Source organism: Pipistrellus hanaki, assembly GCF_964339955.1.
Source record: "Pipistrellus hanaki genome assembly, chromosome: 1".
Lineage (NCBI taxonomy): Eukaryota > Metazoa > Chordata > Mammalia > Chiroptera > Vespertilionidae > Pipistrellus > Pipistrellus hanaki.
Window position 1 is genome coordinate 58,713,252 of NC_140503.1, and position 27,616 is coordinate 58,740,867.

Sequence of the window (27,616 nt, forward strand, 5' to 3'; positions counted from 1 at the left end):
GGGCGGGCTCGGGAAGGGCGGGGAGAGGCGGTGGCCGCGGGCGCCGGGGCGCGGACCTGTCAGACCCGCGGAGCCGGCCTGGCGCTGCGGGCGCTGCGGGCGCTGCAGGCGAGACCAGCCCCGCTCCCCCGCGGCTCCGGGCCGAGCCGAGCCGAGCGGGGGCGGGGAGATGAGCGGCGGCCCCGCGGCGGCGCCCCACACCGACGCGCCGCCCCCTCGCGGAGCCGCGGCGCCTCCTCCCCGCCCGCCCTGCGCCCCCCGCCGCCGCCCGGGCTCCGGCACCCACTTGCGGGCTGCGATGGGGCGCCTTTAATGTCGAACGTGCTTCGGGTCCCACGCGATGGGGAGGGACGCGCGGCGGTGAGGTAGGGGCCGCCCCGCCGGCCGGCGGTCCCTGCAGCCGCGGGCCGTTCCGCGCGCGGCGCGCAGCCTCTGCCATGGCCGGGGCCGGCGCGTGGAAGCGCCTCAAATCTCTGCTGCGGAAGGACGACGCGCCGCTGTTTCTGAATGACACCAGCGCCTTCGACTTCTCGGACGAGGCGGGCGACGAGGGGCTCTCCCGGTTTAACAAACTTCGCGTGGTGGTGGCCGACGACGGCTCCGAAGCCCCGGAGAGGCCTGCGAACGGGGCGCACCCGGCCCTCCAGGCCGACGACGACTCGCTGCTGGACCAGGACCTGCCGCTGCCCCGCAGCCGCCTGAGCCTGAAGGCGGACCCCTGCGACAGCTGCAGCCGGCGCCGGGAGCGGCTGGCCCAGAGGAAGGTGAAGACCCGGCTGACCATCGCCGCCGTGCTGTACTTGCTGTTCATGGCTGGAGAACTCGTAGGTGAGCGGTGGAGCCAACTCACTTGCCATTTCCATGGTGTCCGGCTGCTCTGGGTGCACGGGATGGGAGGTTTAAAACGTTCTTTTCGGGAAGCTTGCTTGCTCTCTAGCAAGAGAGACTCATCTCTTGTGGTGTGAAAAGTCCACACCGTTCCAAAGTGCGGGTCAATCTACAACATAAATTTATTGTTTACCTTCACTGTACATCCTGTAACTTCCTCTTTTCTTCTAAAAGAATTGTGATGAAACACCAGGTTAATGCTTGCAAGGTTTAAAATAGTAATAATAATAATAATAATAATAATTCTAAAGTTACTTAGAACCATAAAATGTTACGGTAGGAAAGGACCTCACTGAACACCTGCAGGCTCAGGCCTCCCCTTCCCCCCCTTTTTCGTAGGGAATCTGAGGGCCTGAGGGGGGTCAGGAAGTTGGGAGGAAATCGGTGGTTAATGGAAGAGTCACACCTACAGTCCCAGTCTCTTTGACTTTTTTTTTTCCCTCCCCTTACCTATGACTTGGGTGGTCTCTATGCTACTTCCTGTTAGATTTATATATATCCAAGAGATTTGCAACATTAAATACTACCAACTAACCTGAAAGTTTTTCATTATAAGGAGAATCTGAGAGGAACCAGGAAAATGGCTCCCCCGGGGTTTATGAACTTGGCTTATTTTTCATTTTTTAATTACTTAAATACATTCTCACTATAAAATACATTTCACAGTCACATTAGTGTAACTGCTAACTTGCCTTAATAACCGCTTACGAAGTGACATTAACGCAGAGAGGCCACTCTCCCACGGTGTCTCTTCGCGGGGAGCCATGGTGAGAAGAGAGGTGGCCACAGTCCAGGTTTGAGGTGCTGGTTGGATGGTTCAATGTAGGAAAACTACCTACATTTCCTACCTCATTTCCTATCACTCCTCCCCCGCGCTCTCTTCAGCCATGCTGGCCACCTTTCCCCTATAACTCACAAAGCTCTTTCCTGCCCTTCAGGCCTTCACAGGTTATTTTGAGGTCACTAGAGTAAGAAATACAGTTAACACTGTGATTCATGTAGGTGTGCATCATGCCTATGTATAACTGAACATATACACGTGTATAAATACATATGGATAACTGAAAAGTTTTATTTCATGTAATGTCTTCTAGTATTTTTTCAGTTGTGGTTCCACCCCACTTAAATTGATTTCATGGGTCCACAAATAGAGCAGGGTCTGCAATTTGAAAAATACTGCTTATTTGGATTGACTTTTCCCAAATCTTCTCTTGGCAGGTTTCTTGTCATTTATGTCTCATCTCAAAAGAAACCTCTGAGAGCCCTTTCTAACTAAACCTTCCTTCCCCCCTGCTCCCTCCCCAACTGTAAAAGCCCCCTACAGCTGAGATTATCTTGTGTGTATATTTCCTAGTTTTAGTATATTTACTTGTGTAACATCTTGTCTTTCTCCACTGAAATGTAAGCTGAATTCCCAGCACCTAGAACAATAATTGGCACAGAATAGACACTCATTAAATTTCTGTTGAGTTCGTTTTTATTGTGTTAGAGGATAAACAGCTTGGCTGCAATGTAGTAAACAAGAAGGGAAGAGGCAGGGGAACCAGATCAGGTAGGTCCTGTATTAAGTGGACCGTGTTAAATGAGTGTAGTTTTTCATTCTAAATACAATGGGAAGCCAGTGAAGGCTTTTAAGCAGAGTGTAACGTGTTAGGATTTACCTTTTTAAAAGATTACTCTGGCTCTTACATGGAGAATGGATTGGAGGGTGCAGAAATGGAAACAACTATTGCAGAGATCCAGACAAGAGACTATTATGGCTTGGACCAAAGTGGCTTGAGAAAAATGTGCTTACTGGTTGAGAAACATTCTAGAGGTAACATTGGCAAACTTGGCTAGTGGTTTGGCTGTGGTGGTTGAGGGGAGAGCAGTGTCAGCAATAATTCTGAAGTTTCTCACCTAAGCAGCTGAGTGTATGGAAATGTATGTAATTTATGAAGCAGGGAGAAAATATAGAGCAGGATTTAGCTATGGCTGTTTTAAACGTGTTCTCACATGTACGTGAAATAGCCAAGTAAATATATCTAGTGAGCATATGAGTCTACAGTTCAGAAAAGAGGTCAAGGTAGAGATATGTAATGCCGTGGGAATGGAAAAAGTCACCTAAAGAGCCAAGTCTGGAGGAACTCCAACTTTAGAAATCAAGCAGAAAGCAAACAGGTATCTCAGAATCCAAGAAAAGGGAGTATTTCAAAGTGGCAATAAATAAGTTGAAGCTGCAAGAGGTCCAATAAGATGAGAACTGAAGTGTCCTTGAGTTTAATAACAGTGTTGTTGATTAACAACTGCATTTTTATTGAAGTGAAAAAGTTTAAAAAGTGAGTGCAGATAAAGATGGCAAATGAACTCATTCATCTAATTGTACTCTCTCCTGAAGCCTCTTTTAAACGACAATAAAGGGATATGTATATCCACACAGATGTGGAAAACTGGAATGGAGACAACAACAACACAAATTTGGGAAACTATATAGGAAACTGATAAAGGAGGAAACTGGCTTAATAGATCCAAGGAAGCCAACTCCTAAGCAAGCAATAGGGAAAGCCAAAACCAATCTAATGCATCAGAAACACCTAGAGAACTTAAACACAACGCTGGGCCAGAGTTTCTAATTCAGTAGTTATGGGATCTGGCCTGTGAGTTTGCATTTCTAACAAGTTCCCAGGAGGTGCTGATCTTGCTAAATAAATTTGGGGGGGGGGGGGGTGGAATGAGAGCTTTTAGCCCTGCCCTGTTGCTCAGTGGTTAGAAGTAGGACCAAAGGGTTGTGGTTTTGAATCACGGTCAAAGGCACCTCCCTTAGTTGTGGGTTTCCAGCCCCAACCTTGGGTGGGAGGCAAACAACCCATGTGTCTCTCATGTCAATGTTTCTCTCTCTCCCTCCCCCCATCCTCCTTCCCTTCCACATTGTCTAAAAATCAATGGAGAAAGTACCCTTAGGGAAAGTTTTTTAAAAAATCTTTTAAACAATAAAAACACAAAAAATATTTTTAACTCCACAGAAAAGTTGGAAGATGAACTAAGGTAATCTCTGACAAGAGGAGAGCAAAAAAAGTAGAAATGGGTAATAGGAGAAAAAATGCAAGAAAATTAGTACATTAGTCCAAACATCAAGTAATAGAAGTTTAAAGAACAATGAAAGCAGAAGGAAAGAAATCAGCAACATACAGTAGTCCTCCCTTATCTGTGGTTTTACTTTCCACAAGTTTCAGTTACCCGTGGTCAACCATAGTCCAAAAATATTATATGGAAAATTCCCAAAATAAACAATTCATAAGTTTTCAAATATGCACTGGTTCTGATTAACACGATGAAATCTCACACTGTCCTGCTCCATCCTGCCCAAGACGTGAATTATCCCTTTGTCCACACTATCCATCCTGACAATCACATGGTAGGCTTTTTGATTGTCATGATGTCCACAGTGCTTGTCTTCAAATAATCCTTATTTACTTAGTAATGGCCCCAAAATGCTGACAACTCACCTATGCCATAGAGAAGCCATAAACGTTATCATAGGTATCTGTATAGGAACATAGTATATATAGGGTTCAACACTAGCCACAGTTTCCAGCGTCCACTAGGGGTCTTAGAATATATCCCCTTTAGATGAGAGGGTATTACAGTAGTTTAGAAAATGTCCCCAGAACTGAAAGGTATACATTTGCAGATTGAAGGAGTCAACAAAAGCCCAGCAGATTGGGTACATTATTTTGAATTTCAGAACACGGGGAACACATTGTTATCTATTGCCTCCGATTGTTTTTGCACAGGGCAGAACTCCAAGTCAAGTAAAAGAAAAAACAGCCTGGCAAGTATGGTCTTCCCGGGAACTATGAGACAAGGTCAAATGAAAGACATTGCTCTGGGAATGGGGCTCTTAAGGAGCTCCAACCCTATTCTATCCCTTGCAGTGGCTGCCCTGCTGAGGTTTTCACTGGGATTGCCACTTGTTGGTGTTCAAGGTTACCAAAAAGCTACATACGGGGAAAAGCCACAGAGCTCACTATTCTTACCAAGATTCCGCCATTTCCCTTGAATAAAAGCTACCTGTAACAGTTTTCAGGTAATTTCTAGAGTTTTAAATAAGCTGATTTGTCCATGTTCTTATTGCTTTTATGAAGATGATTTTCAGAGGTCCCTACTCTGCTATTTTTGCTGATGATCACCAACGTGTGGCTCTGTAAATTTAGGTTAATAAAATTAAATTAATTTAATTCAGTTTCTCAGTTACACTAGCCATCTTTTAAATGTTCAAAAGTCACATATGACTAGTGGCTACATATGACTAGTAGACAGTATAGATGGACATTTCCATCATCTCAGAAAGTTCTGTTGGACAACGTGGCTTTAACATACCCTCCTTTTATAATAATGGGGCTCAAAATGTTAGCAAGTAACTAGCTTAGAATCTCTGAGATTCCAAAGCCCCATGTTATTAACAACCAACCTGTATTTTTTCTCAGTGATTTCCAGCATTTTCATGTCAGGGAATACAGGAAGTCCTCAGGTTACATCAGACTCGACGTACATCATTTCATGGTTACATCGCCATCTCCCGTTCACAGTATTTATATAAGAAAAAAAGTTCTATCATTTCAGCATATATGCATATGTGCTTTATGTTTTTATTATTTATTTACCACAAGTAAATGTCAGTAATTGTTATCTTTTATATTTTTTTTTACTGTTTCACTTCACTACTGCTGTGTATATGCTCCATGTGAGTGACATAGGTGTTTATGTAGATGGGTTCTGACTTTCAGCAAATCGCGTTACATCTCGCCATAGAAATGGGTCTCTGATGTAACCTGAGGACCTGCTGTACATAAAAATTATATTTGTATAGAACACCCTAGAGTACATGGATGTGACTACAAAATCACTGCCTCCAGTTCTGCTGCTTCTGGCTCTGCACAATCATCTTAGAAATAGGGAGATCAGCAACCCAGCACACTAGCATGTCAAGACACCCTGACCATGAAGTTCCACTATCTATATGTATAAAAAGCTAAGTGACCAACCGACCATCTGTCCAACCATCCAACTGATCAACCAGCCAATACATATTACACGCACTGGCAATTTAAAATAAACGTTGATACATATAAAGCTCCTGCTCGTGCCAATTGCATGCATGTGTTTCAATCTGTCATTGTCAATCCTGAGTTTGGTTGACATTCTATTATAGAGATAAAGCAAATAGTGATATTGAAATATTTCTTAATTTTCTTTCAATGTGCATGAACCACTAATACAGCATAACAGTGATTCTCAAAGTGTGGTTCTGAGCCCAGAAGCATCAGCCTCACTGGGAACATGTTGGAAATGTAAATTCTCAGGTCCCATCCAAACCTACTTAATTAGAGATTCTAAGAGGTCAAGCAATCTGCAGTTTTACAAAACTTCCAAATGATTCTGGTACCCATGAAAGTTTGAATACTCTGTATTATATTATAAAAGCTTACGCAATGGATGGGTAATAGGAAAATTATATAACCATAATGGAACAACACACACAGACATATATGTGAAATTATGTGTGTGTATATATATAAAATGTCTAGAAAATCAATATAAAATTTAAAATTGTGTTTTATTTTATTAAATATATGTATTATTGATTTTTTACAGAGAGGAACGGAGGGATAGAGTTAGAAACATCAATGAGAGAGAAACATGGATCAGCCACCATCTGCATACCCCCTGCTGGGGATGTGCCCGCAACCAAGGCACATGCTCTTGACCAGAATCAAACCTGAGACCCTTCAGTCTGCAGGCCAATGCTCTATCCACTGAACCAAACCGGTTAGGGCAAAATTGTGTATTTTAAATACCACCTTTTATCTCTCTATTAGGAGACATTGCTGTTGTGTACCCAATTGAATCCGTTATTTGTATCTTTTATTTTAAGCTAATGTACGTTTTACGAGTTTCTTCAGTTTAATTTTATGTTCAAACTCTCCCAAACAATGAGTACTTACCTTTCCTTCAGCTTTATTGTAATATGTAGATTTTGTGGTTATTAATTCCACTAAGAGTAGGACAGTTGGTTGAGTAAAAGCTGCAGTGCTAAAACAAAATTCTTCTTTATGTATTAGCCCCTGGTTAGTGATTCTTCTTTAAGGTTGTTGACTCCTCAGAGAATCAATTCATAGAAATGGACATTCTCACTAGAAAAATACATGCATATTTAACGTTTTGCTTAAAATTTCAGTTACCTTGATTTCATTATAATAGGATAAAGATTTAGTTAGAAGTCCATGTTTTGTAGGATGTTACATATTTTTGTGTTTATTACATTTATTGTAGTTAACATATTCCTTCTTCCCTCTTATCCTTACTCTAAGGTGGATACATTGCCAATAGCCTAGCAATCATGACAGATGCCCTTCATATGTTAACTGACTTAAGTGCTATCATACTGACCCTGCTTGCTTTGTGGCTGTCTTCAAAATCGCCAACCAGAAGATTCACCTTTGGATTTCATCGCTTAGGTAGGTAATTGGGAGGTGTTTTTTAGATTATAGCATTTTATGGTAAACCAATAACGGACTATAACCTTTGATTAGCTGAAATCTTTCTGGTGATAAGCCTGTTGAAATAGATGAACAAAGCAAATTAAAATGGGTGAACAGGATTTACTCAGATACATTTCTTCCCATGTACTGAACTTCAGCCCAGTCAGCTGAACAGTTTACACATATAAAATTATATGATAATCAGTAATTTGTAAATGATTTCCCTATGTCCTAATGATGTTATCATACAAGAAGTTTACCTTCAGTTTATTGAATCAAGCAAAATTATGTAAGTGTAATTCATTAATGAGCATTAGCTTCTTTCTTTTACTTCAGGTTATTTCAACCAAGGCTACTGTGGCCAAGATTTTAAGTATCACTGTAATACGTATAACAGATACTGTGTGGCTGACCTTCATTGAGGCCACTGTATCAACACAATTCTGAAAATGCTGACAAAGATTCTTTGCTTAATCACATTTTAGTCAGTCTCCTGAACCTTCTCCCAAGCCTTCCACTCTCAATATCTTACCAGTTATCCTTCAAGTGATGTCTTGCCACCACAGCCTGTCTTCACAAGACTTCTGTTCTGTCAGTTTTATCAGAATCCCCCTCACTCCTGATGTTTCCTCAGTAATTTTTCACCCACAGATTCCCAACCTGCTTCTTGGCTATAAATTCCCATTTGTCCATACAGTATTCAGAGTTGAGCCCAAACTCTCTCCCCCACTGCTAAATACCATTGCAGTGGTCCCTAGGCCTATCTATCTCAGTAGCTTCTCCTCTTGAATAAAGTGTTCTTTACCATGTTGTAACAAGTGTCATGCATTTTTTTCATTAACAATGATCACATTTTATTTTACTATTTTAAACATTAATATTTAATTAAGGTTAAAATCATATATAGTCAAATACAACTGCTTCTTGCTATGTTACTATTTTTTAATTTTTTGCTTATTTAAAAAATACATATAAAATAATTGCCTTTACTATTATGTGAAGTGCCATATGACCTCATGTCATTTGCTCAGAACCCAAAAGGTGACATTTAGGTAGCTTCAGTAAAACCTGTTTTAAAGAACCAGAATTAGTATATTGTTTTTTATTTTGTGTAGACTCTTGGCTAATATATCAATCATTTCCTCCCCTTCTGTGTTACTTTTTGACCTAATACTAACTCCGTATCTAGGTCTTCTAAAAGGTAATCACTGGGTCTTCTAGTATATAATTTGACATTTTAGCTGAATAGTTGACATCAGGCTGGGAAACAACCTGGCATCTCCACTCTTCAGCACTCTCAACTGCTATACAAGAGAACTAAAGCCTGGAGTGAGGCTTTTCTGTTATTTTTTAAGCCACTACATAATACATTTGGATGTGTCCTAAAAGAAACCCACTACTTTCCAACATAGCATTCATTTGTTAATTTATTGACTTGAGGGGTTTTTTCAACTTTAAAATTGCCCTGACCTGATGGCTTGGTTGGAGTGTGGTTTCATACACCAAAAGGTTGTGGGTTCGATTCCCAGTCAGGGCACATAGCTAGATTGCAGGTTAGATCCCTGGTCAGGGCATGCATGTACGAGAGGCAGCCAATCAATGCTCCTTTCTGTCCTTCCTCCCTCCTTCCCTCCTTTCTTCCCTCCCTCCCTCTTTCCTTCCTCCCTCCCTTCTCTCCCTCCCCCGCCCCCCCCCACACACTCTCTCCTTTAAAAAAAAAAATTTGTTTTCCAATTTTATTGTGATTTAGACACCTGCAATTTAAGATCTAAAACATAGTATCCTAGAATAGGGATTTTTGCCCTCTAGCACTATTTGAGAAAGTACATTTCATTTAATGAAGTCAGTGGCACTGCATCCCAGAAATATGCAGTAATACAACATAGGAAGTCCTACATATAATAAATTAAAAGCCAATAATCATGAAAATTCTATTAAATATCAAAGAAGTACTTGGGCTCTCTAGTGAGTGCAAACTATATAGTATTTACCTCGATGGTCACTTTGTTTCTTCATAGTTTATTAGCACTATAAAAAGATGAGAGAAACTAGAACTGACTGGTCCTATTGTATCTCTCAAAATTCCTACAGACTGCCAGGTATTTCCCTTTCCCTACAAATACTAAGTTCAGGATGGTGGACTAGATATCAGCATTTGACTCCTGTCTCTCCGGAGAGTCCATTGAAATAAAAAGTATCAAAACAACAAAGGGAAGTCAATACTGGGTCACCAATAAACAAGAAATTTCCAGAAATCTCTGAAAGAAAGTAGATGGGAGTAGGTTGAAGGAGAAACAAGCCAAGAAGCTGCAGCCTAGAGTACAGCATGCTAGGAACTGGGTCAGCCCAACAGATCTCCAAAGAAGGCTCAGAGCAGAGCATCAGAAGTGAGAATTGGGGCTGAAAAGGGAATTAATTGAATGACTATATAACCAAGTATGAATTTCTTCTATAAAATATGAATGATAATACTTACATTGCAGAATTGTGAAAAATACATAAGGGAAGGTGGTAAGCCTAACAGGATACCTGGCACAGAGTAAATTTCCAATAAATATTAGTTTCAGTTATATTTTCCTTCCCTCTTCTACTAGACTTTATATCTCTCAAAATGACGCATGCTTCTAAATTGCCTGCCTTCTCTTGTTTCCATATCAAAATTCTTATTCTTTCAGCATAACTGTCTCAGCTAGGTAGGAGAAAAGTCAGATGATTCAATCTGATGATTAACAAATTTAAAAGATGTGCTTTTTGACTTGGGTCTTTGGTAACATTTTTGGCAATGCAACAATATTTTAGCAAAAATCATGCCATCATGGTGAAAGAAAGGTCGTATAGGTTTGAAGGGTAAACCCAAGGAATCAGTACCAGTCTGTTGGTCTTTTCCTTTCCTTCGTGTGAACTCATAGATTGTGTAAAATCATTCAGGACTTTCTTTTTTTTTTTTTTTTCCTTTTCTTTCTTTATTCCTTTCAGTAAACTATGGTGGCAGCTCTTTTATGGGAAGAGGGAGAGGAGGGTAAAAACCACATGTGAGTTATTTTTAAGTGCCTAAATATATTTGACTGGGTTGTTTGCCCTCTCATCCTGGAAGTTAATAAAATTTAAAACTTAATGAAACCACACTGTGGGGAGAAATTCCACAAACCCTTAGGCAGAATGGCACTGTCTCCCAGACCGAGGGGACATGCTGTTCTAAAGAGAACATCCCCTTGCTTGCTTGCTTTATTCCTTCTCTGAGGATTATGAGTATAATTGACTTTATTCTTTCATTTCTGGGGCTGAAGAGGCTGGATGGATTAGATAAAGATAGCGGTCATGTGATAGGATGTAGTAGGCAGAGTTGTCTGCATTTGAAATAAAAAGCAAGATCTACAGTTTGGTAATGCAGCTCATCAGCCTAGGTTAGTGGCAAAGTGATAGTGTGGGAGTCTTTTGTAGTATGTAGTTCTACTAAGCAAAGGCCTTGGCTGATCCGACTAGATGACTGTTGTTTTGGGATAGGTATATGATGATAATACTAATTCTACCTAGTTTGTTTTTTATTCTCTGATGCTAAAGTATTTAGCAGAAAGTATTCAACTAAAAATTGTCTTCCCCCAAATATGCAGCCAAAAAAAAAACCACTCTTCTCTCTAGTTAGTGATTCATTTTAATAACTTCCTCCCCCTCTGATACGAGTTATGCCTACTCATTATTCACATCTTAGTGAGAATTAATTCATATCACATGTACATCTCTAGGTAAAGAATAGGTACTTCCTAGAATTCAGAATTTTTATTGAGGCAGAAGACATGAGTGAGGTAGTCAATGTTGGCTAGTCAAAAGTCAACTGGAGTATCTTGAGTATGAATAGAGAAAACAGTAAGAAGGTAGAAAATAGGAGATTACTTAGAATAGGAGGTGAGAGGATCCAAAGACCGACTTTGCAGTTTCGCTTGACATTCTGGTGGCAGAAGTGGGCCACTGGAAATCCTATATGATGTCTTTAGCCTGAGTGTTGTTGGGTTATCTATGGTTGCGTTGAAATACAAAGATTAGATTAGTCCTAGGCAGATCCAATATAGCTCACTGATTTTTCTCCTCTTTCCTTCCTTTCTTCTATAGGATGAAGGTAGAAAAGAGAAATAGCATAAAAGGAAGTGGGAGAGAGATATATCTCCACTTTCCTTTCCTATTGATTTCTATAGACCTCTGAATTTGGTTTTTAGATGTGCTATGTGTAGTTCCTTGAGGCAATAGAAAGACAAAATTATGCCGAAACCGGTTTGGCTCAGTGGATAGAGTGTCAGCCTGCGGACTGAAAGGTCCCGGGTTCGATTCCCGTCAAGGGCATGTACCTTGGTTGCAGGCACATCCCCAGTAAGGGGTGGGCAAGAGGCAGCTGATCGATGATTCTCTCTCATCGATGTTTCTAACTCTCTATCCCTCTCTCTTCCTCTCTTTAAAAAATCAATTAAAGAAAATAAAAAAGAAAAAGAAAGACAACATTATATAATTTAAGGGAAATGTATTCATTATTGTCATCACAGTGTTAGTAAAGTTAACAGTTAACATAGGCCAGTACATCTAAACAGCACTCACACAAAAATAAATGTGCTGGGACTGAGAGTGGTTTTACATAGTTGAAACAGATTGTTACTCATTCACTGAGTAGGCACTCAATAGTTACTTGTTCAGTGAATGAATAATAGTACAGTGTGGGGAGACAGGCAGTAAATATGTACCATAAGCACAACATACTCATAAATTGTATTAAATGCTACAAAGAAAAGAATAAGGTACTATGATGGAGAATAACAAAGGTTGGAAAAGAACTCAATATTTTTCATATGAACATTGAAAACCTCTAGTTTTGGCAATTTATAGATGTTAAAATGTACATAAACATTTTTTGTATTTTATGGTACTAGCAAAACTGATTAATCATCTGTGTTTTCTCCCAATTAATTTTTCTTTCACCAATTTATTGGCCATTCAAACCAAAACTGTTTATTCACACTACTTCAATACTAGTTCAGCTGAGTGTAGTGATTTAATTATTTGTGCATAAAGTAGTAAAATATGTTAGAACTACTTAATAATAGGTTTTCAAGAATTTTCACAAAAATATCTTTTGAGAGTTTTTTACTTTGGTTAAATTTCCATTTAGTCAAGTTTTCCGAAGCTAATGGGGTAGTAACTTTCACAGAAATCTAGGGTTTTAGTTGTGGAAGTTCCTGGGTCTCCTTTAGAAAGTGAATAGTCTGTATATGTGATGTACTCCTTTGTCTTGAAAAACTTTATTATACATTATGTGACCAGACCAACCCAGAGCAAGAATGAGAAGATTGGAGCAAGTCATAATTTCATTGTTGAATGATAATTTCCCTCTGTTAAACGTTGTTGGAGGAAAAAAGCATTGTGCCTCTATTTATCTGCATTCCATCATGTTAAAAATACTAGGCAAAAATGTTAAACACTAATTAGTCCTATTCATATTTCACCAAAGTTTCATTCACAATGAAAGAACTTTTTGTTCATTTTATCAGAACAAAATGGTCATATTACTATTATTAGGATTTTTAGCTATGTAGAATTATATATGCCTTAAACTTCTCAATTATAAATCTCAGTCCTAAAATTTTACTTAAAATTCTGTGTGTGCTTTTCTTTTGCATTTATCGGTTTTCTAGCGAGAAGACATTTTTACAGTCAATTAGAATAAAAACTAACGAGTGGATGTCTTTGCTTTTCACCAAGGGAACTCGATGTGAGGACATTCCTTGGATGGATTGCTGGAAAGGGGATATCATTGATGACAGTATCTTAATATGTCATTTAGGAATTTCTAGGAATCCGCTGAATTCCGTTACTCTTAACTGTGGGAAGTCATTGGGATCCCTTTTCGGCTACTCTCTGGGAGAAAACTATATTGTGAAAAACTGCATTCTCAGCTCCTAGTGGGCTGGAATCTTCCTTGCCAAACAAAGAACTCTGTTTATCCTATAGTTTGACTTTCATTTTACATTATTCTGAAGGTGGTTTTGTCATATCTGAGAATTCACAAAAAGGTAATTTTAAGTGTTTAGCTAAATTATTACTGGGATGTGGGCTTACCGGATTTAGCTCATGCATGCCACACATTCCCTATTCCTCTGAAATATTATATGATATCCAATGTGTCTGAAATATTGCATGGCACATAGTTATATTAATATAGCATTTGTTTTTTAACTAAATGCAAATTTAACTTGCATAACTAGAGTAACTATAGAACTTATCATTCAAATCAGGACACTTTTGAGAGTGAAATGGAACACTCTTTAATAATTATGCCAGGACAAAGGCATAAATTGGAACTATCCTGGGAAAACTGAAAAACTGGAAAGTATGGGTCAAGCCAATAGTAGGAGGTTTTGAAAGTATTTTAAATTGTTGATTATAGATTTTTATAAGCAATTACATCTTTGTGTATTTAAATATAAGTTATATTGCTTTATAATTGCTCATTTAAAAATGTTATTGCTATGGTGGCCTAATTGCTAGTACAACCTTGACATTGTCTTTTTAAGGAAGAATTTGAATAGGGTTGGTAACTTTTTTTGGATTAATATTTTTTAAATACCAATTTTAAAGAGAAAGTTCTTTTTTTGGTGAGTAAAATGAGGCTATCATCAGTACATAAAATTTTACAGTTTAAAATACTTTATTTTTTTTTAATACATTTTATTGATTTTTTTTTACAGAGAGGAAAGTAAAGGGATAGAGAGTTAGAAACATCCATGAGAATCATCGATCAGCTGCCTCTTGTACACCCCCTACAGGGGATGTGCCCGCAACCCAGGTACATGCCCTTGCCCGGAATCGAACCCGGGACCTTTCAGTCCACAGGCTGACGCTCTATCCACTGAGCCAAACCGGTTTCGGCAGTTTAAAATATTTTAATTATTTCATTTTTCTTTGTTATTTATGTGTGTATTTTACCATCAGCAGCTATAACTTTAGACAATAAATTCATGTGTTTTATGTCTTATATTTGGCTAAATTATTTTAACCTATTTACTTTTTCTTTGGGGTTATTTAATAAATAACCTTTATTCATAGAGGATATATCCCAAGACCCCAGTGGATGCCTAAAACTGTGGATAGTATCTAACCCTACATATACTGTGCTATTTTTTTATACCTATATCTATGATAAAGTTTAATTTCTATATTAGGCACAGTAAAAAGATTAACAACAATAATAAAGTAGAAAAATTATAACAATATACTATAATAAAAGTTATATGAATGTGGTTGATCTCTCTCTCTCAAAACTGATCTGATAACTGATTGGGCTATTGAGTGACTTACAGTGTACTATGGTTCTGAGTAGAGTAGTAATTGTGTTTATTTGTCTTATTCCAACATTAGTTCTGTTCATGTACAAACTTTTATTGGAATTTCACCTAAATTAATGAAATGTCTTCAGGAAATAGTTTCTAACTTCTAGGTAATTTTTCTGTATTGTAAGTTAAAGGTTGGAATAAAAATGTATCAAAGTTCAATATACTTGAACTACCTGGAACCTTTGAGCAATGAGTCAACCCAGATAACAGTTTTCCAGATTCCTTAACCTTTTAACAACTTAACAGGATTAATGTCTGGTGTCTCTAAAGGAAAATTTTCTTTAAAAGTATTTTCTTGCTGAAACCGGTTTGGCTCAGTGGTAGAGCGTCGGTCTGCGGACTGAAAGGTCCCGGGTTCGATTCCAGTCAAGGACATGTACATTGGTTGCGGGCACATCCCCGGTAGGGGATGTATAAGAGGCAGCTGGTCGATGTTTCTCTCTCATCGACGTTTCTAGCTCTCTGTCTCTCTCCCTTCTTCTCTGTAAAAATCAATAAAATATATTTTAAAAATATATATTTTCTTGTTTAGAATGTCAACATTTGTTTTATATAACAATATTATTTATTTATTTAATATATATTTTACATTGCCTATTTTTTGTTATTTTGAAAATATATAAAATTATCTGTACTTTATACTCATATGGTAGAAAATTTATCTGGTATGAAAGCATATATAGAACAAAGCCATCCCTGTCTCCTCACCCATTCTCCTCATAACCAGTTTTTTATCAGTATTTTGTACATCCTTCCAGATCTGCATTTACAGATCATTATTTATATACTAGAGGCCCAATGCACAAAATTCATTCAAGAGTAGGCCCTTGAAGCCCACCCCCCACCCACTGGTCATTTGGAAGGTCATTCTGCCATCCGGTCTAAGTAGCATGTTACTCTTTTATTAGATAGGCTATTCTTTTTTCTTTTCACACAATGGTAACACCATACACAATTGTGTTCTTTGCTTTTTTACTTTGTATTTTGGAACTTATTCCTTGTCAGTACATAAAGAGCCTTACTCTTTTTTTACAGCTGCACAGCATTCCATGTTATAAGGCTTCTACTAATAACGTTTTTATTGTTTACAATTACTTGCTATTTATACAGTGCTTGATGAATAGCTTCATAAAATATCACATTTTACACATGTGCAACTCAATTGGCATGACTGTGTATGTCCTTCCTAGAAGAGGAATTCCTGGATCAGAGTACATTTATAAATACTTGAATGCATAAAAATGTGTTTGTTTTTATTTAGTCAAAAGGTAATACATGTTTGTGGTTAAATTAGACATTTTAAACATTACCAAAAAAAATAAAGTTAAAAATACAAGCTCCTCCTCCCACTTCCCAGATGAAACACTTTCTTGTCTATCTTTCCTATAGTTACCAATGTGCCTATTTTTTCTTCTTTACACATAATGGTTGTATGGTATCCCATTATATGTATATGCCACCATTTATCCATTATGTTACTTATTGGGGAACATTTAGGATGTCTCCAGATCTTTCTTGATACTACCAACAAAGCCGCAGTGAAAAATCTTATAGATATCAGATAGATTCTTAGGATCGAGGAATACATGCATTTTAAATTTTCATTAATTTTGGTAACTGCTCTCCAGATAGATTTATTTGATCTTTCCATCAGTATATTCTTGCTGACACTGTCTAGTATCAAAATTTTTAATCATTGCCAATTTAGTAAGGGCCAATAAGGAATCCTACTGAATTTATGAATTTTGATTGATTTTGATAAATTGGCCATTTCTGTTTATTTTCTGTATATTACTATTTATGCTTTTCACCCATTTTTCTGATGAGTTGTTCACTTTGTTATGATTTGTACGTGTACTTGCCTACTGGGAAATTAGTCTGCAGTCATATACATTACAAATATTTTTTCTCAGGTTTTCATTTTTTTGCCATGTGTTTGGTCTATAAACACACATAATTTGACCATAAAGAGATAAGGGGAAAGTAGCATTTAAAGACATAAGTGGTAGGAATGAGTTAGTGGGGGATTCAGACCAAACTACTAAACCCTTTTTAAATAAAAATATACATAGTATATCTGAAACTAATAAACTATTAATGTCAGCTTTACCTTAATTTTTAAAAAATGTTGAATATCAAGCTATTTAAAATAATTTTAAAGAAAAACATGACAAACGATATAGTGCTTTTATCTTCTCAGAGGAAAAGAGATCTAAGTAAATAAAAGATTGCACAATATTTAGTTTGTATGAGGTGTAATAACCATGCTGCAAATACATTTGTTTTTTATATTTTCCCTCCAGAGGTTTTGTCAGCTATGATTAGTGTGTTGTTGGTATATATACTTATGGCATTTCTCCTGTATGAAGCTGTCCAAAGAACTATCCATATGAATTATGAAATAAATGGAGATGTAATGCTCATTACCGCAGCTGTTGGAGTTGCAGTCAACGTAATGTAAGCTCTATTTTTTTTTTTTTTTTAATTTAACAGGCTTTACTCTGTAGAGCAGTTTTAGGTTCACAGCAAATTGAGGGGAATGTACAAAGATTTCCCACAAACCTGCCCCTACACGTGCATGGCTTCCCCCATTACCAGCATCCCTCACTAGAGTGGTACGTTGTTACAGTTGGTGAACCTACACTGACACATCATAATCACCCCAAGTTAATATCCTGTGTACCACTCCAACTCATGTCTTAGGGGATTTGGTACAAAGTGTCGGTGTGCTAATAACTGTCTACATCAAACTCTTGCTGACTTTATTCTAGCCACAGTGGCTGCCTTGCCTTTTTTTAAACACACAGAGCACCTTTGCATCTCAGGGCCTTTACCCTGGTATTCCTCCTGCTAGAACACTCTTCCACCATAACTTGCTTCCTGGCTTCATTCAAGTCTCTGCTCTGATGGAATCTAAGGGAGGCCTTCTCTGACCACTCTCCCCATCACTCTCCATCCCTCAGCAATGCTTTACTTTTCTCCAATGCCTTCCCATTGTCTAGCAGTACATTAGGTATTTATTTGCTAACTTCTCTGCCTTCCATACTAGAACGTAAGCTCTAAGCAGATGGGGATCTGTCTCAGTTACCCTTTTGACCCAGCATATAAAATAGTACCTGATACATAAAAGGTGCTCAAATATTTATAATAGTAAATATTTAGTTCTATGTTGCCTCATTCATGTCTGATTAGTCATAAATATTTTTATCAATAGCATTAGGAAGAATAATAATATTTTCCTTTTTTTTTAACAGAATGGGGTTTCTGTTGAACCAGTCTGGACACCATCATGCCCATTCCCACTCCCTGCCTTCAAATTCTCCTACCATAGGTCCTGGGTATGGGCACAACCATAGGCAGGACAGCTTGGCAGTGAGAGCTGCATTTGTACACGCGCTGGGGGATTTGGTACAAAGTGTCGGTGTGCTAATAGCTGCCTACATCATACGATTCAAGGTACTATGATTACTGGTTTTTTTATTTTAAAATATATTTAATTTCAACATTAAAACTAAAATGGATTGGCCCTGGTTAGAGCATCAGATAGAGCACCAAAGGGTTGCAGGTTCAATACCCTGCCCCGTGGGAGCATGTGGAGGAGGCAGCCAGTCAATGTGTCTCTCATATCAATGTTTCTCTTTCTCCCGCCTCACTGAATCCTTCTCTCCCTTCTATCTAAAAATCAATGGAAAAAGTTGATTAGTCGGGTATGGACTAATTAAAAAAAAACAAAAAAACTAAAACTGATTGTCTTTCATCAGTATACTGGACACCAGTGCCACTCCTATTCATTTTGCACTTATGCAAACCTAATTGACCACCAGTCTATACAGCTCTTTTGTTAGCACTGAACACCATGGTATCACGTCACGAAGTAACTGATCTGTAACTGCCAGGTACTAGAATGTGCATGTAGTGAAGTCCAGAGATCTGGGTTCTAGTATTGGCTCTGTCACTAATGCTTTCCCCTTGAGCAAATCCCTCAACTCAAAATTTGAGTTCCCTCCCCTTTAATATGAGGGGCTTAAATCCAACTGATGACTGCTAACACTCCTTCTAGCTCTGACTCTCTGTGGTTCTGGGTGGACGATTTAGAGAAGGCACAGAGGAAAAGAATAGAACAAACCATTAAACGGCTGAAAATAGGTCCCACAAGGAAAGGCATTTAAACAATCCAGGAAAGAGTTTCTCAGATGCAGCATCCCGGTTTCAGAGATATTGTGCAGTCCTGCTAGAGGACAGGGGACAGAGTATTCCTTAGTTTGCTTTACAGCCTATTATATGTCTATCAATATTTAATCACACAATTTTTATCTGTCACCTCACAGCCAGAATACAAGATTGCTGATCCCATCTGTACATATGTATTTTCATTACTTGTGGCTTTTACAACATTTCGCATTATATGGGACACAGTAGTTATAATACTAGAAGGTAAGATCTCATTAATATCCCCATTGTAAACGTATTCCTAAGTCAGATTGGGGGTCAGGGGACATCCTGGGGAAGGAGCCATGTCTTTTCTTGTTTTTACTGATACTAGGCTACAGTAACACCACCTTACATGTATAGGACGTGTAGGAATCCATGCACTCTCCCATATGTTACCTATTTGATCCTTATAATAGCTAAGAAAAGTAGGTAAGACAGACATTATTATTCCCATTTTCCAATAAGAAAATTGAGGTTCAGCTGAAACCGGTTTGGCTCAGTGGTAGAGCGTCGGTCTGCGGACTGAAGGGTCCCAGGTTCGATTCCGGTCAAGGGCATGTACATTGGTTGCAGGCAAATCTCCGGTAGGGGATGTATAAGAGGCAGCTGGTCGATGTTTCTCTCTCATCGACGTTTCTAGCTCTCTATCTCTCTCCCCTCCTCTGTAAAAAATCAATAAAATATAAAAAAAAAAAAAGAAAGAAAAAAAAAAGAAAGAAAATTGAGGTTCAGAGGGGTAGCATAAATTGATTAAGGCCATGCTGTTACCCAAATACAGAGCTAGGACAAGAATGCAACTCTTTGATTCCTGATGCAAGTATGTTTAGTGATTTATTAATTTATTAGTTTCAATTTAACTTGCTGCTTTGTTATATTTTCAGCATTCCTGCCTTACCAATATTACATATAAGCATGTAAATATAAGTTCTCAACACTAGCTTAGCCATCATTGGATGTTCTTTTCTTCTTATTTTTTATTATTTTAGCTTATTTGTTAAATGAAGTAACCTGGGCTGGTTAATATTCCTTTTTAGTGAGAATGAACATTTTTGTGTATATCTTATTATATGTGTGCATGGTTTTATCTTAAAATACTAATATATTGGAAAGTGTTCATTTTTAAATGAATTTAGCAAAGCCAGTTGTTTGTTTGTTTTTTGAAGGGAAGTCCCCCCTAAGATAAATTTTTCCCCTAAAGTAAATTTTACTTATAAATGATATATTCTGAACTAATAGGTGTGCCAAGGCATTTGCCTGTTGACTATATCAAAGAAGCCTTGATGAAAATAGAAGATGTCTATTCAGTGGAAGATTTAAACATCTGGTCTCTCACTTCAGGAAAGCCCATGGCCATCGCACACATACAGCTAAGTATGTTGCTGATGGTAAACACTGGGGTTGGTGGACTTCTGTCTTTGGGATTAAACAGCTGTGCTTAAATTAAGTAGGAAGACTTCTGGAAAGATTTGTTTTAAGGGAAGGTGTGGGCTTTTCAAAAGATGAGTTGCAGGTCGTCGTTTATAGCAGAGCAATAATTTTTTATCCCTTTGAGATGAGATGTAACACAGAGATTTTTGTCTTCAGATTAAATGCACTAGGTGTATTTACCATGCTTTTTCTACATAAGAGCTAGAACCTGTGTTTTTATTTCTTTAAACCATTTCATAAATCGATACTTTTTATTTGATTTTTTTTTTATCAAAATAGCGCATACATGAGTTTTATTTTTAAAAGTACAAAAGATGAAAGACTAGTAATTGATGTCAAGATCCCTTTCTCTACTCAAGAGTGGACCTGAGAGATAGGTAGGGATAACGAGAAGCTGATCTGGCTTGGCAAACTGACACTTCTCTAACAATAGCTTCAGGCGGGCAGAAATCGAAGTAGTAAAAACATGTTCAGAGTATACTAAGGTTGTTTTCTCCATGGGTCTTACTCACTAATGTGTAATGTACAATGAATAGTAATGATATGTTCTTGGCATTGCAGTTCCTGGAAGTTCATCTAAATGGGAGGAGGTACAGTCCAAAGCCAGGCATTTGTTGTTGAACACATTTGGCATGTATAAATGTACTATTCAGCTTCAGAGTTACAGGCAAGACATGGACAGAACTTGTGCAAACTGTCAGAACGCCAGTTCTATTTGAAAATGTCTGGGGGACTACTGCCTTATCTACCCTGCAGTCACAGACTTGAGAGCAATAAATGACTCGTGGATGGGAGAATGGAATTCCTGAGGGCCGCGCCCATGCACTGGCCTCGCATCAGCCTGAGAGTGCTAGTTCCTGTCGAATGGTAAAGTGAGACTTCTCCCTGGTTTTCAGATGAAGATGTTTCCAAAACACTGTTTACAGAATGAGACTGACTCTACAGATACCTCAGAGAAGACAATCGAAGACCATACTTCACAATCACAACAGAGTATGTGTCATAAAGGAAGCATCAAGAGTTCTGTATTTGCATTTAAAAATCCTTTCTAAAGCCCACTTCTATCAAACCAGAGCTGGAAAACTGATTTTTTAATGTAATCTTGATACCCAGCTTCTGGAATTTGACAACCAGCTCTCTCTTTTTACAGAAAGTATTTCTCAACAGATTTCAGAAAGTACTAGTAATTATCCAGAGTGGAATAAGCATGTATTCCTAAATGTTTCAGAAATGTTTTATTTCACAAGTAAGTCTTAATGGTATTATTATACTTTATAAACAAAATTTTCCAGATATTACAGGGTTTTGAATCTCAAAATTTTGGTTATTTGTAATTTTATCAGAACAAAATCTTTACATATTGTGGTCACTGTCATTAAAATGCTTATGGAAATTTTTCAGTTTTCTGAATGGCAGAAGTTAATCTTAAAATGAAATCACTATATGATAATTTGAACAAAATATAGGAGCAAGAATGGGGTGTGGGGTTTCAGGTTTAAGTCTTTCTGAAGTCACTTGTATTGTCCATGGGTTTATCTTTGCTTACGAACAGCAAGTTACACAAAATGTAAACAATGATGCTTTGTCCTTTCAGAAACTGCCTTATGTTTGAACAGAAAGTTTGCTTGATACCTTGCTTCCTGCCTCCATACCAGGTCATCTGCGTGCCTTTCAGGGTAGAGCTGTAGAGGGCCAGGGTTCTCTCTCGTGCGGATTAACTGCATTTCTCCAGAGAGAATTTCTGCATGATGATATGAATTAGGAATCCTCCACAGGCTCCAGAAACCCTAAGATATAATTTGGAGGTTTTCCAATAATACCATAGCAGAAATACTGAAAAGGATTGGGGAAGACATGATTTTGAGAAGACAAAAATTTTAAGGGTTTTGGAGTGTGTGTGTGTGTGTGTGTGTGTGTGTGCACGCGCGCGCGCACGTGCATGTGTTAAAGCACTGGAATAGGATGGACATTAGATCTGTGTGGTAGGGAAGTTAAGCATAAACGTTTCCAAACAGAAGGCAACCTAACTGGTAACAGTTGTATTAAAGAGGCAACTGTGAATATTCATGTCAACTGTTGGCTTGGGGATTATATTTAGTGCACGTGAGGAGTCCGTTTCAGCAGAGAATCAGGATAAGTAACATATACCAGACAGGCTGTGAGATAAAATCCTTAGATAGGCAGGTCAGTGACGTAAAATGTAAGTGAAGAATAAGAAACAGATTTCATGTTTCTGCCAAGGACCGTGTTACTCTAAGTAAACCTAAGATAAAACCTGGATTCACCTAAAAGAGTATTAAGAGTTGATGGTGTCCAACAAAAGGTTTCATGAGTGGTAATGGTACCTAATAAGGCCCAGAATTTATTGAATTTATTGAATTGAATTGAAAATGTTATGGGATTCTTATTGTGAATCCATTTAAAATAATGATTTTAATTTTTAAAAAATTTTAGGAATTTATAAAAAAAAATACTCTTTTTTTATTGTATAATGTCCTGAATTTTAAAAAAATAATCTTAAATGTAGAATGCAAGTGAGAATAAACGAGAGGCATGTCAGTGCACATCTGGGCACTTACGAACCTTGGACACGTAGCAGAGGAAGGAAGAGAAGGCGCCTGTGTGTGAACAGGTTTCTCCACATTTGCAGCTGTTCCCATATCTACTGAGCTCGTTTCTTGTAACTTTCTTTTACCTTAAAAAGGTTTATCTGACTTTTCACTTCTTCCTGTTCCTTGAAAAGTTATTGAGTAAAACAGTCTGAAATCCATTTGAGGATTGAAAAGGATCCTTTTGTAAAATGGAGAAACACTGACAACTTTTGTAAATCTTAAGTTCTGTTTAAAATTAGGTACACATGAAGTTTTCTGTGCTTGGTTGTTTGTGTGGCTTTTTTTTTTTTTTTTTTTTTCATTACAGATTTCATACTTGTATTTTACTGGGTCTGTGAGATTTGATAATTGATAGATTTAACTCTTTGTAACTTGACAAAACCTATAGAGAAGGATGTGAACTTAGCAGATGGGAGCAAGGGCCGCACGGTGCCGGACACAGAGACACAGAGCGTGGGGTCTGTGCTTCCCCCCGAGCTGCAGCCACCAGCCACACAGCGCAGCCAGGCTCAGAGAAAGAGCCGCCCATTGTCCTGGGAAAAGCACAGCTGAGCCTGGATAAACACCTACAATTGTTCGCTGGGAAAACATCATAACAAAAACTAGGCAGTTCTTCAGTGCAATGTGTTTTCATTAACATTTGCAAATAATCAAAGTTAGTTTTGTTCATAAACCTGTGTTTCACAAGTCTGGCCAGACCAGCCTTCTGACTTATCTTAGGAAAAGGCCTATTGTTTCGTCGATGACTGTGCTGCCTTAGAAATACACAGTGGGGAATGCCGTTGAATAGGACATATTTCAGCTTTGAAAGGCAGAACCGAAGTGAAGTCATTCCCATGCATTTTCCATTAGCTCTGCCTGTGGAGCGTGAGCCCAGATTTTCACAACCTGCGGCTCCCATCAGTATTACGTGCCAGCTCACTGGGTATCTTTCTGTTTCTTTTTCAACTCTGGATGCCATATTTCCATTTCTGAGCCGAAGTTTCCTGCTCTCGGGAGTCTCAGTGTTCTAGTTCTGTCTGTCGAGCCCAGAGGTCCTCACTGACAGTGTTTATCTTTGGTAGAATTTTCCCAGAATAGACATAGACATCAGCTTCCCTTTCATTTTAATGTGTGTGTGTGTGGGGGGGGGGGGGGGGGGGGGGGCTGGGAACATCTTTCAGAAACAACACACCACTTTAAAGATGCTTCTGGGTGGGAAAAACCGTTTCTCCAGCAGCGGATGGTTCTGATCCAGAATCTCTGACACAGCATGCAGGCGGGAGAAACAGACGGCACTGCAGACGCAAGTGAAGGTCACGGCTAATGAGACGCCGGCCTGTGCTTCTTGAACTCCCACCCCCACTCCTGTGGAAGGGAGATCGTTCCCTTCTCAAACACGACAATCCGCTAAATTAATTTTCTTCTTACGCAGTTATGTTCATTGTTTCGTCTTAAGGCATAGGGTGTTCTTACGGAAACTGAGCCTCTGTAATACAAGGTTTTAGGCAATTTTTCTGTTGACTACTTTTCATACACTAAACTTAAAGTTACAGAATATCTTCCTAAGTATACGATCAGTTCATTTGGTTCCTGAGCCATTTGGGTATTAGTCACAAAGGAAGTGACTTTTCGCTATGCTGTGTGGAGGGGAGGCAAGTCTGATCTCCAAGTAACTGATTAAGCTTCATATGTTTCTAACCCAAATGCCCAACTGCAGACCCGTTATGTGAATCTCCAGGCAGGGCTTCAGACTTGTGTCAGAGATTGCCAGGCAGAGACATCATTGGTGGAGGTGCGGGGAGCACAGAAGTCGGAGGGGGTAACTTGTGGGAGCTCCTCAGGATTGAATTTTGTGTGTGTGCGCATGCGCACCCGTCCGGGCAGCCTGTCACTGAGTTCTGGCTGCAAAGGGGTTTACCTCTTCTTCCAGTGACACTGTGAGGACCAACAGCTTCAGTAAGGTGGGGGGAGATTTATGGGGACTTTCTCTGGCAGTGTCAATTTACTGCAATTACATATTTTCTGAAATAACCACAACAGAAAACTGGGATGTGCCAGTGTGTCCGCTTTGCACATGGGAGATACTGTACACCTGGAAAGTTTGTGCTTTTCTAAGTAGATGTTGCTAAGTAAGCCATATCGCAGTTTAACAAGTTGTATGTACTTTTCCTTATACCCCTTCAGAAACCAGTATTTTGCATATGATTGATTCTAGAAAGATTTGGAAGCTGGTGTTTCTTCATATAATTTAAAATCAAAGTATAGTATATGTACTGTATTTACAATTTTTAAATTGTAATTTCCTATACCTTTATTGAATAAAGTATTGTTTTGCCATGTGGTTTATTAAAAATGAAAATGTGCAGTTCCTTAAATTAAATGCCTGTGTTTTTTTGTTTTGTTTTGTTTTTAATATATTTTATTGATTTTGTACAGAGAGGAAGGGAGAGAGACAGAGAGCTAGAAACGTCGATGAGAGAGAATCATCGATCAGCTGCCTCTTGCACACCCCCTACTGGGGATATGCCCGCAACCAAGGTACATGCCCTTAACCAGAATCGAACCCTGGTCCCTTCAGTCCCCAAGCCGACGCTCTATCCATTGAGCCAAACCGGTCTTGGCTAAATGCCTGTGTTTTTATTGAGTAAGTCATAGTAGTAGGACTTAAGACATATCTTCTTTTTTTGTCTATGTAATTTATTTTTTTCATTTTTTTATTAAGGTATTATATGTGTACATATCTTACCATTGGCCCTCCCAATATCTTCTTAAAAAGCAATGGAAAATAGCCGAGACCAGTTTGGCTAAGTGGATAGAGCTTTGGCTAAGTGGATAGAGCGTCGGCCTGTGGACTGAACGGTCCCGGGTTCGATTCCAGTCAAGGGCATGTACCTTGGTTGCGGGCTCATCCCCGGTGGGGGATGTGCAAGAGGCAGCTGATCAATGACTCTCTCTCATCGATGTTTCTAACTCTCTATCTCTCTCCCTTCCTCTCTGTAAAAAATCAATAAAATATTTTTTTTTAAAAGCAATGGAAAATAGATGATAACCTATCTAGTTTCATAATCTCAGACTGTAATGTCCTCTTAGATGTTTAAGAAATAAGCCTGAAAAAAATCTTCCAGATAGGATAAACAGACCTTCATCTTTTTACGTTATATCAGTCATTTTTAATGTCCCCCCAGCCCAGCAGCAGCGGCAGAGAGGACAGAAAGCAGCCCCTGAGAGAGTAAGGCTGGTGAAGACACGGTGCAGTCCGAGAGTGAAGCCTCATGTCTCCAAGGACGTAGATGGGGTCAGCACACCTCACCTCACGGGCTGGGCCAGCCTGCAGCCTGCTCTGTGTGGCCCAAAGAACCGAGAATGAATTTTACATTTTAAAATGGTTCTTAGAAAGCAGAATAATTATATTTTGTGATGTGAAAATTCTATGAACTTTACATTTCAATGCTGAAATCCCAGTTTGTCTGTGACCACTCAATTATGCCCGTTGTCCTGGCATAATTATTAATAGTGTCTCCTTTTATTCTCAAAATGGCCAGTTTATGATAATAAATGATAAGGTCACCCTAAAAAAAAAAAAATGTCAGTGTCTGTAAATAAAATGGTAAACACAAACACACAGTCAGTTATGTGTAGTCTGACAGCTTGCATGCCGCAGGAGCAGAGTTAAGTAGTTACAATATACAGCGTGCGCCACCTGTCCCTTTAGAGGAGAACTTTGCCAGCCCCTGGCGGAAGTCCCTGTTGTGTCCTTCAGGCCTGGCAGCATATGCAGATGCAGCGAGCCCTTCGAGAGCCAACTTAGAAGCTGCTGAGTCTGGTCCCTCGGGGGCTACTGAAAGCTCTTTTCTTCCCTTCGCCTATTTTCTTGTCTTTATCCCCTTGGAGTTTGGGCAGAAATACAGGAAAAGAGTAGCAAGTTTCAGATGTCACCTATGCACCATATGCTGTATCTAATGTTCACTAGCAAAACAGTTTTCTACCCAGAACATGATCACCAGAATCGTCTAATAATAATTTTCATCATAAAGCTTTATTCGCTTGATTTTTAATTTTTTTTTACTAAAGTTATGACAAAAATAAAGGAAATAAAAATGTATGTATGATGAGTACCTTTATGTAGTTTGTGCCAAATGAAAGCTCACAAATGAAAAATAACACTTTATCTGCTAAATAAGATATTTGTGAGGTTTTTAAAATAGTGTTCTTTAAAGTTTTCCAGTTACCTAGGAAAAGACAACTATTTTTGAAAATAGTAATAAAATAAAGTTTTAAATAAATTATTCTAGTAAATATAGAGATGTTGCGTATTGTTTATCTACTTATATACTTAGCTATATTTCTGTTTTGATGTGTCATTTTTTTTTTGGTCCATGTCAGATGCTAAAATAAATTCTAATAATATGGGGCAACAGCCTTGCAAGCTCTTGTTTATGTTAAACTTTCAGTGTTATTTAATACTAAAGGCCAGGTGCAAGAAATTTGTACATGGGGGTGGGGGTGTCCCTCAGCACAGCCTGCACCCTCTCCAATCTGGGACCCCTTGAGGTAATGTCCGACTGCCCATTTAGGCAGTCGGACATCCCTCTCACAATCC

General features: G+C 38.7%; 1 protein-coding gene and 1 long non-coding RNA gene across 2 annotated transcripts; one reads left to right on the plus strand and one right to left on the minus strand.

The window, feature by feature from the left end:
* Positions 1-25,396, plus strand: SLC30A4 (solute carrier family 30 member 4). The gene is made up of 7 exons (XM_084873879.1): positions 1-828; positions 7,239-7,385; positions 17,086-17,239; positions 18,037-18,238; positions 19,111-19,216; positions 20,231-20,365; positions 20,984-25,396. The coding sequence occupies exons 1-7, from the start codon at positions 438-440 to the stop codon at positions 21,139-21,141; spliced, it is 1,293 nt and encodes a 430-aa protein (XP_084730005.1). The 5' UTR covers positions 1-437; the 3' UTR covers positions 21,142-25,396.
* Positions 25,312-27,413, minus strand: LOC311617532. Its single transcript, XR_014794120.1, has 3 exons — positions 25,875-27,413; positions 25,646-25,834; positions 25,312-25,399 (listed from the first exon to the last, which is right to left on the minus strand). It is a non-coding gene; the product is annotated as an uncharacterized lncRNA (long non-coding RNA).
* Positions 27,414-27,616: the final 203 nt, after the last annotated feature.

What these genes read in the sequence shown, in the direction of transcription:
- SLC30A4 (XM_084873879.1), top strand. Translation starts at nt 438, where the DNA reads ATGGCCGGGGCCGGCGCGTGGAAGCGCCTCAAATCTCTGCTGCGGAAG. An exon ending in GGAGTTGCAGTCAACGTAAT is followed by an intron (nt 17,240 to 18,036) that starts GTAAGCTCTATT and finishes TTTTTTTAACAG; the next exon opens with AATGGGGTTTCTGTTGAACC. An exon ending in AGTAGTTATAATACTAGAAG is followed by an intron (nt 19,217 to 20,230) that starts GTAAGATCTCAT and finishes CTGAACTAATAG; the next exon opens with GTGTGCCAAGGCATTTGCCT.